General features: G+C 34.1%; 1 protein-coding gene across 1 annotated transcript; it reads left to right on the plus strand.

Moving 5' to 3' along the window:
- The first annotated feature begins 6256 nt into the window (after positions 1-6256).
- LOC105157424 (putative late blight resistance protein homolog R1A-10) lies at positions 6257-9279 on the plus strand. Its single transcript, XM_011073834.2, has one exon. The coding sequence runs from the start codon at positions 6506-6508 to the stop codon at positions 9137-9139; it is 2634 nt and encodes an 877-aa protein (XP_011072136.1). The 5' UTR covers positions 6257-6505; the 3' UTR covers positions 9140-9279.
- The last annotated feature ends 9815 nt before the right edge of the window (positions 9280-19094 follow it).

Below are 19094 nucleotides of genomic sequence, written 5' to 3' on the forward strand. Positions count from 1 at the left end.
TAAGAAATGATGGAAAGCAATATTCAGCAAAAATTTTATGGAATAAATTAGAGGAACTCTATACTGAAATCTCCTTGCCTAGCAAATTGTTTTCGCTAGAAAATTTTTTTCATTATAAATTACATTTGTCTAAAAATATTGAGGAAAATTTAGATGACCTTACCAAATAAGTTGAAGATATAAAACTATTTGGTGTTAAAAATATAGATGATTATTTATTAGTTATTTTATTAAATGTTATCCTTGAAGCTTATAGTGATGTAAAAGCAACTATAAAACGTAGTAGGGATAATGTGAATTTAGATATGGTTATTAATATTCTTAAAAGTAAGAAAATGGATCTTAAAACAAATAAACTTAGTCAAAGTCAAAATGAAGTAAATTATGTAAGAGGTAGGACTAAAAATCGAAATTCAGACTTCAAATATAGGAAATATAGCAGAGGTAGGAATAGAAGCAGAAGTAGGAGTAAGTCAAGGTCTAGAACCAGACATGATAGAAATAGAGTTGAAAAAGTTAAAGAAGAAGGTGCTATAATTGTGGGAGGAAAGGTCACTATATAAAAGAGTGTAGGAAACCAGAAAGGAAAAATGGGAGTAACAATAATAATAATAATAAAAAAGATGCTAATGTTGTCAGTGAAGAAAGACTATAAAAAAAGGTGAGATTTCTTCGAGTTTGGAACTGTATTTCTTTACTTTGGAATTGTTTGAGGAACACATAATTTATTTGGAGCGGAATTTGGAACGGATGTGGAACGGATCGAAATCCATCTATGCAGTTGGCATAACAAAAAAATGTAAGAACGATTTCCGAAAATCTGTTCGAAATTGGTAAGGAAACTGTATCGATTCTTGAGACCCATTCCTAATATTAATTTAGTCCGAAAATTTATTAATTTAGCAATTGAAATGGTTGGGGACGGTCTTTGGAACGGTTAGTTATGTTTTTTAGGTGAAAATTTTCAACGGTATTTATATTACTCGTGAGTTAATTTTGGAACTATTTATTTTTGTAATTGGGATAAATTTAGGAACGATTGTTGGAACATTATTTTGCAACGGGTTATTGAATTTGGAACACATTTGCAGAACTACGTTAGTAATAAAATTAGAAACGATTTGTATAACTTGGAACAAATATGAGATATTGATTAGTTATGCTATTTGGAATGGTTATATATTAATTTGGAATGATTCGTTGAGTGTAGGAACATTTTTTTGAAGCAATCGTTGGTACGGGACTTTATAAAATTTGTAATATTTTCTTTAGCATTACTATACCAGTTCCTAAGTTTTGAACTTTTAAATTTATTATAATTTATTAATATATTTAATAAATTTGAATAAATAAATAAATTTATACATTTTAATAAATTTTTAGATATAATTAATTTAATTTAATAAAATTTGAATTAATTTTATCTATAAATTGATTAATTAAATAAATATAAAATAATAAATTTAATAAATATTAAGAAATATAAATAATTTTAAAAATATTATATTAATATAAAAATATATTTAATTAAAAAATAAAAAAAATATAAAACCTAATCTAGACGCTCCTCATCATCCTCCCGATTCTCGGCCAGGGGATTCATCAGAGGCGGTGCTGTAGTCGACGAGGAGGCTCGAATATCTCGCATTATGTCCATAATGTCGGTCATTATCGTCTCAAGACGGTTGATGTACTAGTGTTGGCACTAGTCCAAGTCTAGCTGAAAGGTGAACATCAAGAGCCACACGCAAATCACCTAGAAGGGACGAGGAATTAATTGAGAATTAATTCCATAAGTAATTGGATTACTTATATATGAGAGGGATCCATTGGATAGATAAGTCCAATGATAAATTAATTGGATTAAGTTATATTGGGCTTGCCTTTATTATTTAATAAGTTGGACTTATTATTTAATAAAGACTTATTGGGTTTATATATTTAATTGGATTAAATATATAATGGACTTAATTAAGTGGATTTTAATTGCATTTGAGTTAATTAAGATTTATTGAGCCTTGTATTTTAATTAATTAAAATTGGCCCAATCTCATTAATTAAGTGGGTGGAAATAATTAGAAAAGAAAAGTATTGACTAACAAATTTACTTTTAAAAAGTGTCATGTTAGTTCCTCCATGGCTGGATTTGAAGGCGGCGGTGGCGATGGCGATGTGAATGTGCGGCTAGAGACGTGGGCCACAGAACCAAAGCCGAATACTTAGCCCTTGTTCTTGTCCCCGATTGCAGCCAGCCACATCTACTGCTCCGCCATCACTACCGAAGCCTCGGACTTGGTGGGGGGATTGAGGTCGTCAGTTGTGGGTTGGGGCTGACGATCCTCCAATATCTTTTGGAACATCTCCTATGAAACAAACAAAATTGTTAGTACTTTATTAAATAAAAAATTAATTATTAAAAAAATAATATAAAATATTTAGCTACTTACCGCCACCTCCGCTGCTCTCGATTCGCTCCATCCGCTGTTCTCTTTTTTATTATAGCACCACTCGAATAATTCCATCTGCTTGGGCGGCCGACCGAGCTCCGTCTCTTGTATAAGGAAAAATAGTTAATTAATTAGCATAATATTTAATAATAATGATTTAACACATAAATAATTTATATTTACTTACCAACTTCTTCTTGTGCATGCCGACTGAGGGAGACCCCCTCCCTCGGTATACAGTCGAGGACGCCGTGGGGTTCACCGTCCGATTCGCCTTATTCTTGGAGGACTCCTGAGTTCTCGCTGGTCCAATACGCCTGGAGCTGGAGACAAACCTCGTTGGCCAGTCATAGTGGCCTAACCAGGCTGAACCGAGCAATGGAGAAAGTCTTCCGAATGTACTTTCTGACCTACATGTGGAGGACCCAAGACATGGACTCATTATCACAGTCCCACCAGTAGGTCATCTGCAGTAATAAGATTAAACAAAATATTAGTAAAATAAAATCATGAATTTTAACATTTTTTGTAGCTAATAAGATATAGTCACCTCTACATATATATATTTCTACATATGTAACGCATATAGAAGTATGAATGTGCCGAAAAATTTCTTTTAATTTTTTATTCGTCTAAGTTAACTCCTATAATATTATTTACTAATTAAGGACAAAAATGTAAAACATTAAGTTCTATTAATTACTTTTTTGAATTACATTTATTTACTCTTATTAAGTAGTTTCACATTACATTTATTTACTCTTTATTAATTACTTTCATATTATTCGTACTTACTCCTATTAATGACTTTCACATTGTATTTATTTATTATTATTTTTTTCATGAGATATTCGTAATATAATTTACTTATTAGATAAAAAAATATCCTATTATATTTATTTACTCTTATTAATTAGTTTTCACATTATTCATATTTGTTCCTATTAATTATTTTCACATTATCCTTATGTATTATTATGTTCGTATTATATTCATAATATAATTTACTTATTAAATCTAAACAATACCCTTACGATATAATATAAAACGACCATAAAAGTTCATAACTAAACAGTATGAAACAAATTACAATAAATTAATATATAAAGTGAAATACGTATTTATATGTTTGTTAACATTCGAATGTAAATTTGTTTATAAAATTTCAATCTTAATGATTAGGGTAAGATATTATTGATTACACTTATTAGCTGAATAAGCCAATTAAAATAGTGGAAAAACAAAAGAACATTATGATTAGAGTCACTAATCTACCCTAGTTAAACCTCTCATTTCTTGCTTATAATTCAATTAATCTCATTTAGAAAACTCAAAACTCATAGCATATATATTAATAAGATTAGCCTAAAAAGTGAAAGGATAAAAATATTGGCATAAATAGACCAATAAGAGTAAAAGTCCAATTTTAAAATGTCTCGTGAGAAGCACATGCATTTTTTCAGTGAAAAAATAAAAGTGGATAAAGGACTAAAACTACGAAAATTAAAAAAATATAAAATAAAAAATATTACCCTGAAAAATTAAAAAATAAAAATATTAAATAAACTAAGTTACGAGGTGAAACTTGTAGGGGTTTAGAGTGCAGGTTGGACTGATATTGGGCAAATTTATTTAAATAATACAAAAAAAAAAAAGTTAGAGATTTGGTGCTGTTGTAAAAGGTTCAGAAAAATGAGCGGCACCGCGTTGTCGTACCGCGGTGCCACAGTTTACAATTAAAAAAAAAATTTTTCATGTGTCACCGCGGTGCGTGACCGCGGTGACACAGAATTAAAAAAAAAAATATATATATAATATGCCACCGCGGTGTCTCACTGCGGTGGCATCAATAAAATATTAAAAAAAAACGAAACTGGTTTCAGAACCGCTATCAGAGATAGCGGTTCTTCACCAGTTTCAGAAAAAAAAATTGGGTCAAAGCAGCCTGCAAAATTGCAGGCTGCAGCAAGCAGTGCTGAGCCACCGCGGTCACGGACTGCGGTGGCTCAGCAATAATGCTTGTCCTCACATGCAGCTCACACTATTTTATAGTGTGAGCTGCAATGCAAATTTCACCACAAGCAAAGCAAAGCACTTCCAAATTTTTCTTGTTCTTCCTCTCAATTCATCTTCCTCCTCCTCTCGGTTTACCTTCATCTTCCTCCTTCTCTCGGTTTACCTTCATCTTCCTCCTTCTCTCGGTTTACCTTCATCTTCCTCTTCTAGTTAATTTTTTTTTGTTATTCTTTTTGGGCAATTTGTTCTTGTTCTTCCTCTCAGTTAATTTTGAAAAATATTTGAAATCAATGTCTAATTTTGGCCCTATCGATAGCAGTGTTTTGTACGGACAATTAAATCATCGTTCTGAGACCTGCATACGATGATGGACCTGCATAATCTTCATTAAGACCAATCCGCCCCATTTCTTGTGTTACTACTGGTAAGCTCGGCAAATCTTGGGTTATCATAGACATATATGTTCCCCAATCACCAACGGCTGAGTCATCTGGTACAGCATCTTGCAGAACTTTCTCCGCTTCGACAAAAATATCAATCGACACATATCCATTCATCGGATTTAAAAAAAAATTCATATCACGATCCTTTTTAATTGCCAACAACATCTCATTCCTTTGGCCAAAATTAAATGTTATGTATTTAAAAAATATATTCAACTTAACATTATTCCTATCCATACCAATTTCTTCATACAAAATTAATTCTAACTCAGCAAATGTAGTACTACGAGAAATTTGCATGAATCCGAGTGGAGGACGATCATAACTTACAGAACCATTCGAATTAATTTGTTGACCTCCAAAATATATAACAATATCAACGGTATTTTGCTCCGCCATATCTTCAAAATAAAATAAACTACACATCAATAAATTGTTTTTTCTAATATAACAAGATATTTAAAAGCAACAAATAACACAAAAATTTAATAAATAACTTACTAGATGCCTTTTTCTTGTAAATCTTCAAATAAAAAGTGAACAAATTTGAGAAGAATTGCGCGGTATGGTGGAATATGAAATTTTCGATGACTGCTTTTTAGAGTTTATGCGGGATAAGAAATGAATGTTGAAGTTTTTGAAGCTGATGTTCGATTTTTCAATGTGAATGACTGAGGGAATGGAGTGTGATATATATAGCTGAAAAAATCGCGATAAACAACCGCGGTGTCAGAAAAATTATTTATCACCGCGCTAGCTTAACGCGGTGTCACAGACTGAAAAAGCAGAAAAGTTGATAATCACCGCGCTATGTTAGCGCGGTGTCAGGCAGCGAAAGTACAACGTGAAGAATGAGCCACCGCGGTACCTTACCGCGGTGGCTCGTTGTTTTTTTTTTTTTAAAATATTATAAGCCACCGCGGTTCATCACCGCGGTGGCATATAAAAAAATAATTTTTCTGTGTCACCGCGGTGAGCCACCGCGGTGACACAGAAAAAATAATTATTTTTATTGCCACCGCGGTGATGAACCGCGGTGGCTTATTAAAATATACATTTTTTTTAAATCTTTGTCACCGCGGTAACTTACCGCGGTGACAAAAGAAAAGCTTTTTTTTTTTAAATTTTAAATTGTGGCACCGCGGTACGAAAATGCGGTGCCGCTCACTTTTCTGAAGCTTTTCAAACAGCACCAAATCTCTAACTTTTTTTTTTTTTTTTGTATTATTTAAATAAATTTGCCCTGATATTGTGTCAATCTTTTGACTTTTTGTTCCCTCGACATTAAACCTAACCAATATTTTATAACCTGGAAAACACTGCTCCTTGGGCAAATTAATTGAATACTAAAGTGATCAATGGACAAATACAGTTCTCGATCTTGAAGTCTGCTCCTCAGGTTCCATTAAGAAATGGCAAGTTGTAATATATATATACACACATATATATACAAGCACAAGCAATAATTACTTCCTATAAGGCCAAGCACAAACAATAATCATCCACATTCTGCTCGATCTGTTTTCCCCTGTAAGTGACTCAATTTCAAGAGCAATAAATCCAACAGAGATCATCATCAGTGGGAGTTGTCTTTTGAGTATGGCGGTAGCAGCTTATGCATCTTTGCTTTCGCTTACACGCATGCTGGAATCTATCCAATCTCCTGCTCGTCTGCATCAGCTTCGTTTGGACACCAAACAAATTCAATGTCTGCAGGCAAAAGTTAAGCTCTTGCTAGACTTTCTTGAAGTTTATGGCCAAAGACGAAGCCAAGAAATGGAAGATCTGGCGACACAGATTGCTGATGCTGCTGAAGAAGCAGAAGATGCCGTTGACCGCCATGTAGTTGATCAACTTCGTGATGGATCTCAAGATGAAAGTCATCGTGAGGCGGCCTTCTCATCTTTCTGTCAAGATATAGACAAAGTAATTGCAAAGATTGAGTCCATCATAAAAGAGTTGATGATGGCCAAAGAGGAATGGGCCGACCCGCAAGAACAAAAGCCCATAGCTTCATTGCCTGTCGGATCATCAGACGTACTTTCTTCGATTGACAAGAATAGTACTGTGGTTGGATTTGATGAACACTTGGTTCGTGTTATGGATGAGCTCACTAGAGATGAACTTGATCTCCAAATCTTCCCAATCGTCGGAATGGGGGGTATTGGTAAGACTACTCTAGCTAGAAACATTTTTGAACATCCATATATAGTCAATCACTTTGATATGTGTAAGTGGCTTACAATATCTCAAGAAAATAATGTCCGTAAAATTGTTTTAGACCTTCTAAATGATGTAAAAACAGAAGACGACAACAAAAAAACTTTAGCTGAATTAGGAAACCTATTGCATAAGAAATTATTTGGTAGAAGGTATTTGATTGTTATGGATGATGTGTGGAATACGAATGTTTGGGATGACTTAAAGTTGTTCCTTCCAAAGAATAAGACTGGAAGTCGAATTTTGGTGACGACTAGGCTATCAAATGTGGTAGTTTCTTTAAGCTCCAACAAATCTTATATGATGGATTTTCTAGATGAGGACAAAAGTTGGAATTTACTTTGTCAAGAAACCTTTTCACAAGAAAGTTGCCCATATCCAGAGTTGGAGAATATTGGTAAGGATATTGCAAAAGGTTGCAAAGGACTTCCTCTTGCAATTGTTGTGATTGGGGGGCTGCTTGGAAAATCCAATATGACACGAGAATCCTGGGAGCTTGTTGCCAAAAATTTAACTTCAGTTGCTAATTCAGAAGATGATGACTATTGTTTAAGGATATTGTCTTTGAGTTACCACAACTTGCCAATTCATCTTAAACCTTGTTTCCTCTATATGGGAGTCTTTCGTGAAGATTATAAGATTACTGTTAGCAAGCTCGCCAAATTATGGGTTGCTGAAGGATTTTTAAAACCTATAAGAGGTAAAAGCTTGGAACAGGTAGCAGAGGCATACTTGAGAGACCTTATTGATAGAAATTTAATTTTGGTTCGTACATATGGGCATGGCCGGAACATTGAAACATGTGGAATTCATGATCTTTTAAGGGACGTATGCTTGAGAGAAAATGAGAAAGAGAATTTCATGCGTTCCCCAAAAGTGCAGCGTGCTTATATTGGCAGTGGATACGACATGTGCTTTGCGTGTGGTCGTAACCCCACATCCCATAAGATAGATCTCAATGAAGTGCACGTTGCCTCACAACAGACATCACTTGTAAGTGTTTCGGTATGCAACACCTGCAGAAATATGTATCCAAGACTAACTAGAGTAAGATTAGTGAGAGTGAGAGTAATAGTTAGAACGAGGGGTTTCTCCCGTGAATCCTATGAAGAAATTCTGCATCCGACTAACGTGCGGTACCTTAAGGTCAAAAGTTCAGCTGATTGGGAATTTGCATTTCCATCTACAATGGCTTTACTTTGGAACCTACAGGTTCTAACTTTTGGACTGAAAAGTGGTCTCCCAAAAGCCGTTCTACCACCTGAAATTTTTGATATGCCACAACTTAGGCATCTCATTGCACCCAGAAAAAGCGTTTTTCTACCTGATCAAACAGGTAGTCAAGGTTCGGTTAGTATGGCAAACCTACAGACGCTTTTCCATATAACAAATTTCAGGTGCACAGAGGAGATCGTCCAAAGAATGCCAAATTTGAAAGAACTGAAAGTTTCATATTATGGAGGAACAGGAAGCATGGAATGGTCGTACTATTGTCTCTACAATCTTGCCCGTCTAAGTAAACTTGAATCTCTTTTTGTTGGAAGCAACGGTTTGTTATCGTTAGAGAATCTCAGATTCCCGACTTCACTTAAGGAGTTGCGTTTGTATGGGTGCAGTATTCCTTGGGAAAAGCTGAAGATTGTTGGTTCTTTATTGCCAAATCTTAAAGTGCTTAGTTTGTCCAAGAATACGTACAAGGGGCGGGAGTGGAATCAAGTTGAAGGGGAATTTCCTCGACTAAAAGTCTTGACGATTTTCGATTGCCAGCTGGTGTGGTGGAGAGCAGAAAACGTCAACTTTCCGAATCTTGAGAGCCTGGTTCTGAGTTTCATGTGGAAACTGGAGGAGATGCCATCAGTTATTGGAGATATCCCCACACTCCGTTCAATACATTTGGAAAGCTGCAACAATTCCGTTGTGGATTCGGCGATGCAGATTCTGGAGGAACAACAGAGCTACGGAAATGAGAGCCTTCAGCTTTATGTAGATGAAAAACAAGTTTGTGTTTCCTAGTCTCAAGGAATCAAACATCTTCTCATTGTACTATTTCTTTCTTGAATTTTGTTAAGTTAGAGTATAGCTTTGGTCTAGAGGGATTCTGCAATTCTATTGCTCCAAAGTTGAAGTTCTGCAGTCCATTTTAACTATCTTCACCACTTATATGCTCAACCATATGAATATAAATGTCAAGGCTATAGTGCATATGTTATTGAAGGCTATTTGTAATTATATAAGTAGTATGCGTTTTGGTGAAAATAGCTCAAAATCCCTTCATGATATTTTAATAGGCAATAAAACCCCCGTGTTATGAACAAAACGACAGAATGCACCCTTTTCATTTAGAAATTAATGGAAATAGAATTATCAATTTTTATTCCTAATTATCAATTTGATGCATTGACTTTATTAATTTTACTTGGAATTTTAAATCAAAATTAGATTAAGTGCATTAATTGAAGTTTTATTTTTTATTTTTTTAATAAGCAATTTATCCTTTTAATTGTTCCGGTGAGGTGCACGCGTTTGCGTGTGGACAACTAATTAATATCTAGCTACTTTTTCGTTAATTTTTTAAAAATATAATTATAAAAATTATAAATATTTATAATTTTTTGAATTGTTCCAAACAATATAGTTAATAATAATTAATTTTTTAAGGACTAATATAATAATAACTATTAATATATGTCTTATAATTATAACTGTAAGTATTAAGATTTTTTTAAGAAATATTATTAATGAATATGTACTTTCATTTCATTGTCTGTGAGTTATTTTTCATTTTATTTCTCAAATTTTTCTCTTAACTTTTGTTTGTTTCTGCATCACTAAGCCAACAAATTTTGTGTATAATAATAAAAAATACAATTCTAAAATTTGATTTTTATATAGAAAGTTTAAAAAATAACTTTATAAACTGCTTAATTAGGTCGTACTAAATTATATAAATTTTACTATCAAATTTATTATTTTTCTTTGTTGGGGGGGGGGGGGGGAGTGTTACTTGATATATATGTTGGGTGTTTTGTTTTCAATACTATTAATAAATTGTTATCAATTAACTATTAATAAATCCTCTCGTCTCGATTATTGATAACAAATTGTTAGCCATTATTGTTGAAAATTGACCAACGCATTAAGGGATGAGAAGGTCTGGCATTGTCCTATGTTGGGAGGATTTAGATCATCAAATTTCTTCTTATGGCGTTGAACATTTACTGGGCCTCAACGTTCCTGTTGCCTAAAGGTGTTATAAGGGAGATTGAGAAGCGACTTCGAACGTTCTTGTGGAAAGAGGGGACGACTAGGGGCTATGCCAAGGTAGCATGGCAAGATGTATGTAAGCCTTTATCTAAAGGTGGGCAGGGCTTACGAGACATTGCTACCTTAAATCGGGCTTTAATGTGTAAGAAGCTCTGTGACGTTATAAGGTGTGATAGGATGTCTATTTGGATGGAGTGGCTCTATCACGGGCAGTTGCGAAATACATCGATTTGGGCGATTCTAGACTGTGGGGGTTCGTGGGGTTGGCTGAAACTACTTCATCTACGATCCCTTATTCGGCTGATGCTGGATTTTCGGATTGGTAATGGGGCTACGTTCTATCTTTGGCAGGATCCTTGGCACCATCTTAGGCCCCTCATTGCTAGATTTCCCCATGGACCACCACTCCTTGAGCTTGGAATTTCTACCAAGCTCAGCAGCGTTATCATAGAGGGGCAATGACAATGACAATGACCCCTCATTATAGATATTGAGTGGTTGGAGATTCTACAGTCACGGCCTCGGATTCATGGCAGTGTTGATCGCATCATTTGGCGGTATGAAAATGGTGGTCCTACATCCACATCGTATACGGGTCACTGTTCCCTCCAGGACCCAAGATAGGTTGGTTTTCACTACTCTTGGGTTCTCTCAAGATTCTCAAGCATAATTTTATTCTATAGTTTACTATATTGGTTAAGCTTTTGATAACTCATAAACCATGGTTCTCTTACCTAGGTGCGTGTGGTTTATGTGATGAAGGCGCGAATGAGACGCATAGGAACTTATTCTTCCGATGCCGCTATGCTCGACGGTGCCTTATAGCTATTTGACGATCTGTTCACTTCAATTGACCGAACCGAGACTGGCTAATGGACATAGATTGGGCTACAAGAAAATGGAGAGGGCAACTCATTATTATTATGGCTTATCGTGCGCTACTGGCTTCATGTGTGTATCATATTTGGAAGGACGGAAACTTGAGACGTTTTGAGCAGTCTGAGTGAGAACCGACCGCACTTGCTGGAGTCATTGTGGAAGAGGTTAGACAGATGATTCTTAGTACTTCTTTATCTCACTCTATTATTTCTTATGTGTTATATAGACTTTGGCGTTTCCCTTAGCCTGTCGAGGAAGACGCCACTCATTGAGCACTGTTGTACTGTACGATTGTACTATTTATTTAATGAAAATTACATTTACCTAATTTGTTCATTTGCGATATCATAAGGGGTTGCTTGCATTTTTCCCTTTCTTTAATCTAAACAGTATTAATTTGAGTACTTGTTACTAAAATATATATATATATATATATATATTATGTCTTATGCTCAACTTCATTCAATTTTGACACAATTAAATTCATTTTTATTGGGTCTTTTATAGTCAGATTAAACTGTTTTCTAAATTTAAACAATCAATTAATAATTCTTCTAGTATATATTCTCATTATTTTAAAATTCAAACTCTTTTAAGAAAATATTGAGACCAAAAATGCAAATTTTTAGTGCACTAGAATTTTACTCAACAAAACTTGCTATTTACTATCACATATTCAAACCATTCATATGATTTTGTTTTAAACATAGTTTTAATTTTACAATAATAACATCATCATTTCATAATTGTAGTTTCTTAGTATATATGGTTTTTCTTATAATTACATCTTATTTAACTTCTTACAAATTTATTTTAACCGTTATAAGAACTAAAACTAAATTTAATAATCAAAATACAAATAAACTCAATTGATAAAAGAATTTAAGCAAGAAAACTTACCATGATACAATTTTTTAAATGATAGTATATTTGCCACATGACCACATTCTTCATTTCTTCTTAGAACTTTTTTAAGAATTTCTGTTAAGTTCAAAATTACAAAATTTAATTAGTCAATAGTCTATTCTCGTAATGTAATGACAAATTTAGTTAACTATTCTCAAAGGTTAATCTAATCTTGACTCGAACCAAGTTCAAATCCTGCAGGAAAAAGTTCAGTTCTTGTTGGAATTTCTTGAAGTTGATTCTGGGAGAATAAGCCTAGAAATGGAAGATCTGGCAAGACAGATCGCTATTCTTGCTGATGAGGCAGAAGATGTCATTGACTTACATGTCGTATATCAACTTGGTGTGGGATCTCTGGATAAAAGTCAGGATGTGGCCGCCCTCTCATCTTTCTATCAAGATATACACAAAGTAATCCAAAGGATTGACTCCATCATGAACGAGTTGGGGATGATCCGAAAGGAGAGCACCGATGTCTCAAAACAACAACCGGTAGTTTCTGTGCCTGACAGTTCATCCACAACATTTACTTTCAGTGGCAAGAGTAGTACCATGGTCGGATTTGATGAGCACTTGGTTCGAGTCGTGGACGAGCTCACTAGAAATGAACCTGATCTCCAAATCATCCCAATAATTGGGATGGGAGGTATTGGTAAGACTACTCTAGCTAAAAATACTTTTGACAATCCATGTGTTGTGCAACACTTTGATAAACGTATTTGGTTTACGATATCTCAAGAATATAGAGCTCGGAAAATTCTTGTGCGCGTTCTTAATGATGGTAAAGACCAAGAAAATAGTGAAACTTTGGCTGAAGTAGGACATCAAAATTTATTTGGTCGAAGGTATTTGATTGTCTTGAATGATGTGTGGAATATTAGTGCTTGGGATGATTTAAGGTTGTTTTTTTTAAATAATAGGAATGGAAGTCGAATGCTGGTGACCACTAGGATTTCAAATGTAGCAATTTCTTTAGGTTCTCATAGCCCTTATGTGATGGATTTTGTAGATGCGGATAAGAGTTGGAATTTGCTTTGACAAAAAGCCTTTTGGAGAAGACAATTGTCCATATCGGGAATTGGAAGAAATTTGTACGACTATTGCAAAGAATTGCAATGGACTTCCTTTAGCAATTATTGTGATTGGTGGATTGCTTGCAAATTCCAACAGGACACTAGAGCACTGGGAGTCAGTAGCCAAAAATATAAACTCATTTTCTAACTTAGAATACAGTAACCGTTGTTTAAAAATATTGTCTTTGAGTTACGATAACTTACCTATTCATCTTAAACCATGTTTTCTCTACATGTGGATGTTTCCTGAAGATGACGAGATTAAAGTCTCCCAGCTAATAAAATTATGGGTTGCCGAAGGATTTTTGAAACCATCTAGAGCTAAAACCTTGGAAGAGGTTGCAGAGGAATACTTGCGAAACCTTATTGATAGGAATCTGATTTTGATTCGTAAATAGAAGGATGTAGGGAAGAAAGCTAAAACATGCGAGATTCATTATCTTTTAAGGAACCTATGCTTGAGATAGTCTCGAAAAGAATGTTTGATTTGTGTCCCAAAAGCACAACGTATTGATTTTGAAGACGAGGTCAAAGACGGTTGTTTCATATGTAGTTCTTGGGCTAAAGTCCAAAGGATGGATCTCCCTAAAGTTCAGGTTGCCTCACAATCGACATCACTTTCAAGCCTTTTACTGTGCGACGACTGTAAGATTATGTATCTGAATCTGGTTAGATTGAGATTATTAAGTGTGATAGCCTCTGAGGACGTTGATATAGAATGTTCGCATCCCACTAAATCGGGCTACCTTTATATGAACGGTGAGATGCAGTTGAACTTTGAATCTCCATGTACAATATCTTTGCTGTGGAACCTACAAACTTTAACTTTGAGTTTGCCCTTCGGAGTAAATCTCCCGTCTGAAATCTGGGATATGCCACAACTTAGGCATCTAATTTCAAACGGATTTATTATTTTACCTCACCCCCAGAAGTTACCAAAGAATCAATGATCATGGAGAATCTATAGACGCTTGGTAGTTTTTGAAATTTTAGGTGTACAATTGATGTCCTTGATAAAGTTCCAAATATTAAGAAACTGGGAATTTTTTACCTTAAAAAAGAAAGCGGTGGTCTAGACAATCTTGCTCGTTTACATAAACTTGAATCACTTTCTCTTTTAGAGGAAAATGTGTCGCTATTGGCAAACATCACCTTCCCCACTTCACTCAAGAAATTGACTTTGTCAACTTGCTGTATTCCTTGGGAGGAGATGACGGTTTTTGATTATGTTTTGCCCAATCTTTAAAAGCTTACATTGTACGATAATGCATTCAAGGGACCTGAGTGGAGTCTAGTTGAAGGGCAATTTCCTCAATTGAAAGTCCTAATCATATGGAATAATAACATGGTATGGTGGAGAGCAGAAAGTATAAACTTTCCCAATCTTAAGAGACTTCATCTTGTGTATATGCTAGCTTCGGAAATGAGAGCCTCCAACTTTATGTAGAAGGAGAACAAGTAGTCAGTGTTACTCAATACTACTATTTCACTTTTACAGTTTATTGGTTATATGTTCTACCATAATTATTATGTTAAATATTGTGTACTGTGTTTAACAAATTAGTTTATTAGCTCTCATGATATTTAACTTTTTTCATCTATTCCGTATTTAAGGGTTATTTATAAAAAAGTATGTTTGAGTTAATTTGATAGAAAGAAAATATATATATATATAGACTATAGAGAGTAGAAACTCATCGTGGTATTTTCTTCTCAAAATAACCTATCAACTATTACATAAATGGAGTACAAAACTCCTTAGATATTACAGATCAATATTACAAATTTTGAATAATATTATGAACAAAAATAGAGTAATAATGAGAACAGTATAGTAATGAAAAAGACTCAGAATAACCAAAATCAAAACCTTTAAAGGGAACACCGTCACTAGGCATCGCACCCACAAGCAAACCGACCCACGGTTGCACCACCACAAACCTCAACAACGTCTTGATTTTTCAGATTACAAAATTCCACACTCTCGGTCACTAAAACCCGACTTAGCTAACAAAGAACTTTTAAAAAAAAACAGGGGATAATAATTGTTGAATGTTAATTTATTTGCCACATGACCTCATTGATCTCCCTTCATTATTAAAACTTTTATTGGCAACTTTTTCTATATTTAATTATTTTTTCCCCCTTTACTTGATTCAATATTTGATTTTTCTATTATTTATTTTGTATCTTTTATGATTTTGTTATAACATGTCACGGATGGGATCCGCACAAGTAGGGGTGGCAGATGAGTCGAGCCGGCTCGCGAGCTCGGCGAGCCGGCTCGACTTTGAGCTCGACTCGAGCTCGAAAAATTCGAGCTCGAGTCGAGCCAGCTCGAGCTCATATTTGGTTGTTCACCAGCTCGCGAGCTGGCTCGCGAGCTGGTGAATATTTTTTTATTTTTTTTATATATTTTTTTTATTTTTAAATTTTTTATATATTTAATTTTATATTTAATATTCGATTAGTTTTATAATTAAAATTGACCATATATTATAATTGTTAATCAATATTATACATTTTATTTTGGATAGTAATAAATTATGTTACTTTTATTTATACATTTAATCTTTATATAAAAATAAATTTAATCAACAACTTAGTAAATTATAATTTTTTATAATTAAAATTATTATTTAATATGACATATATAAATTTTATGTTATATTTTGATATATATTTGTTTTACATTATATTTTTCTTAAATTGACAAGTAATTCACTTATAATTTTTTATTATTTATAAATTTATGTCAAAATTTAGTAATTCCTATGAATTAATCTAAAAATTATAATAATAATAATAATAACAACAACAACAACAATAATAATGATGATGATGATGATGGTGGTGGTTGAACAATTCTAATTATTATTTTATTATATATATAATGCGATTAAAAAATTTAATCAATAAGTACGATATCTTAAAATCCGGACACCTGATTCATAAGAAATTTAAATATATACAAGACTGTGCCCATTAGATCATATCCGACGGTATGATTTAAAATCACATGGCCTGATTCAACGATACACCGTCTTGAATGATTACTCTTATGTTTCAAGTACGATATCTCAACATCCGTATATCCAATAAATCTAAAACTTTACCAAATGTATTTTATTGTAAATTTTATCATATCTAACGGTCAGATCTGAATTTTGATGGCCAGATTAATCCATGTTTTTCAACAATATAAGATGATAGTTAGATCAATGTTATACTAACATTTATAAATATATAAATTTTGCAAATTGTTAACATATATTAATTTCAACTATATCTATGTAAAAATATGATGATTCGATTTTATTATTTAAAATAATAATAATAATAATAATAATGATGATGATGATGATGGTTGAACAATTCTAATTATTATTTTATTATATATATAATGAGATTAAAAAAGTTTAATCAATAATTATGAAATTTTAAAATTCGGGGCACCCGATTCAAATGAAATTTAAATATATACAAGAGTCAAGACTGCGTCAATTAGATCACATTAGATGGTATGAACATAATTAACTATATATATGCAAAATTTTATGATTCGATCTCATATTGTGGTTTCTATTTGGTTTCGTGAATTTAGTAGGCTTGTTTGTCTTTTTAAATGATTAGTTGATTAAAAATAAATTATTGTATAAATGTGCTCAAACTCATAATTCAAAACAAGGTAAATCGAGCTCGAGCTGTCGAGCTTGGCGAGCTCGAGTTTGAGCTCGAGCTCGAGCTCGAGCTCGAGCTCGAGCTTGACCTCGGCCAGCTCGTCGAGCTCGAGCTCGAGCTCGAGCTCGAAGATCCTGAGTCGAGCTCGAGCTCGAGCTCGAGCTCGACAAAAATGGTCGAGCTCGACTCGAGCTCGACTCGTTGACAGGCCTACGCACAAGTTTTATTACATTTTTTTTTCAAATTTGTGTACTCAAGGATAGATGTCACTATTATTATTCTTTATTTATAAAATAATGTATTAATTCTTCCTACTCCAAAAAATAAATAAATTTTACTTGTTATGAAGGCAATGGTAGTACTTATCAGTACTTGTACAACATTAATAATCTTTTCACCATAATACAAGAGAAACGAAATATAATTCATACAATGTTATTAATTACTGCAAAAAGTTTGGTTGACGTCACTAAAAGGAACATTTTGCAGATTCCGCAGGAGCACCATATATTCTTGTTTAACAATTTAAAAGGAATGACACTTAATTTTAAGTAATACTTATATTTTTAGTCTAATAGTTATATTCTTTCTAGTTTGTATGGAATTTGCAGCTATCGTACTGGTGGCACTGCGATGAGTCGTTGTTCAAAGTCGTCAAGTCGCGACAAGTAAGATCCTAGGAAAGAGGTTCACCGAGGCTTGAAACCAATTGGCCCGATCGCTGTGGCTGGCCGAGGAGATTTGGAGCTTGCTTTTGGAGTATTGGGCGAGCCTAGAATTCCAGGCACAATCAATGAAAAATAAAGTCAATCGGGTAGGCAACCCGCATGCAATTGTACCATCTACTGCGGGGTTGTCCTCTGTTAGGGCCCACAAGCTTAAGATGGTATGTAATTTAATGTAGGGAAAAAGATTAATTTGGTCCAATAAGTTTTTCGGCATTTAATTTTAGTCCATTATGTTTACACATTTTCAATTAAGTCCAGTATCTTGGAGAATCGCTTAAATTAGGACCACAGACGGATTTTTGGACAATTTTACCCCTGTGCAGATTTAAAAGAGTTGTTTAGTCTGTTTACACTAAAATTCTAATTTTTCATCTATGCTCGCCAAAATGGTATCAGAGCTTATAAAAATCCTGATCCTCTGCTGCGTGACATTGGCGACCTTGCCTAGTCCCGAAGCGCAGCTCTTTGTTGGGGGTGACCTCTAAGGGCCTTGCCAAGAAGCCACCGGTTCTGGGTTAGCAAACTGATAGGTGCCTTCTATTGGGACACCCGAGTTACAAGGGGCTGGCGAATAGAATGGTATCAGAGCCTAGGTTTATTGAAAAAATAGATGATTATATTATATTTTGATACTATTTATCCACTAACGGAGGAAACTTTTAAGAGTAAATGGAACCGAACGAAAGTTCGAGTTACTCTAAAAACAAGGAATATTTCCAGATTCTGAAAATACAAAGAAGAGAATTTCTCATGAAAATTCTTGACAAGTGTTACAACGGTCCCAAGAGGATTGATCCAAGTTTTCTCACGCCGGAAGTAGAAAAAGAATGGTTGAGAAAATTTTGAGGTTCGACAAGTGCTACCAAGGAATACAGTGAGACGTCTACACTCCACTTAAGTTCATGGTAGAATCCCAACTAGGAGAAGCGAAACGGATAAATTCCTGCATAATTTCAGTTCTAAAAATTATGACTAATTGGAAAGAATTTGAGTCGGATACATCAAAGATCTCCCAAAATTTGAGGGAGATACAAAAATCGGTTCAAGACTATAGACATAGGTTAATCCGTATACCTATGAAAATAGAATTCTTGAGCCAAAAGTTGGACGAGGTCCTTAAGATCCTTCCGATTTACAAAAGGGCCTTACAGATCTGAAGGCAAAAATTATAGATCTGAAGAAAAATCAAAGGGAGAGCCTTGAGACATCTAGATCCAGACAAAAGCGAATCAGGACGCCCTTGGAACAATACCTCTTCTACACCAGAAAGGAAAGGCCATGGAGATTCCAAAAGCCGAAGTCCAGAGAAGATCTGATTATCACATCTATCATATCTATAAAATAATGGAGGTAACAAGAGCGAATCTATCAGATCTACAAGAATTGGCAGAGTCTTTTTCCCAACTTAGGCTTGTGGATTTAGTCAATATCCAGACA

The sequence above is a fragment of the Sesamum indicum genome, linkage group LG3, assembly GCF_026168435.1.
Source record: "Sesamum indicum cultivar Baizhima isolate 11 linkage group LG3, ASM2616843v1, whole genome shotgun sequence".
Lineage (NCBI taxonomy): Eukaryota > Viridiplantae > Streptophyta > Magnoliopsida > Lamiales > Pedaliaceae > Sesamum > Sesamum indicum.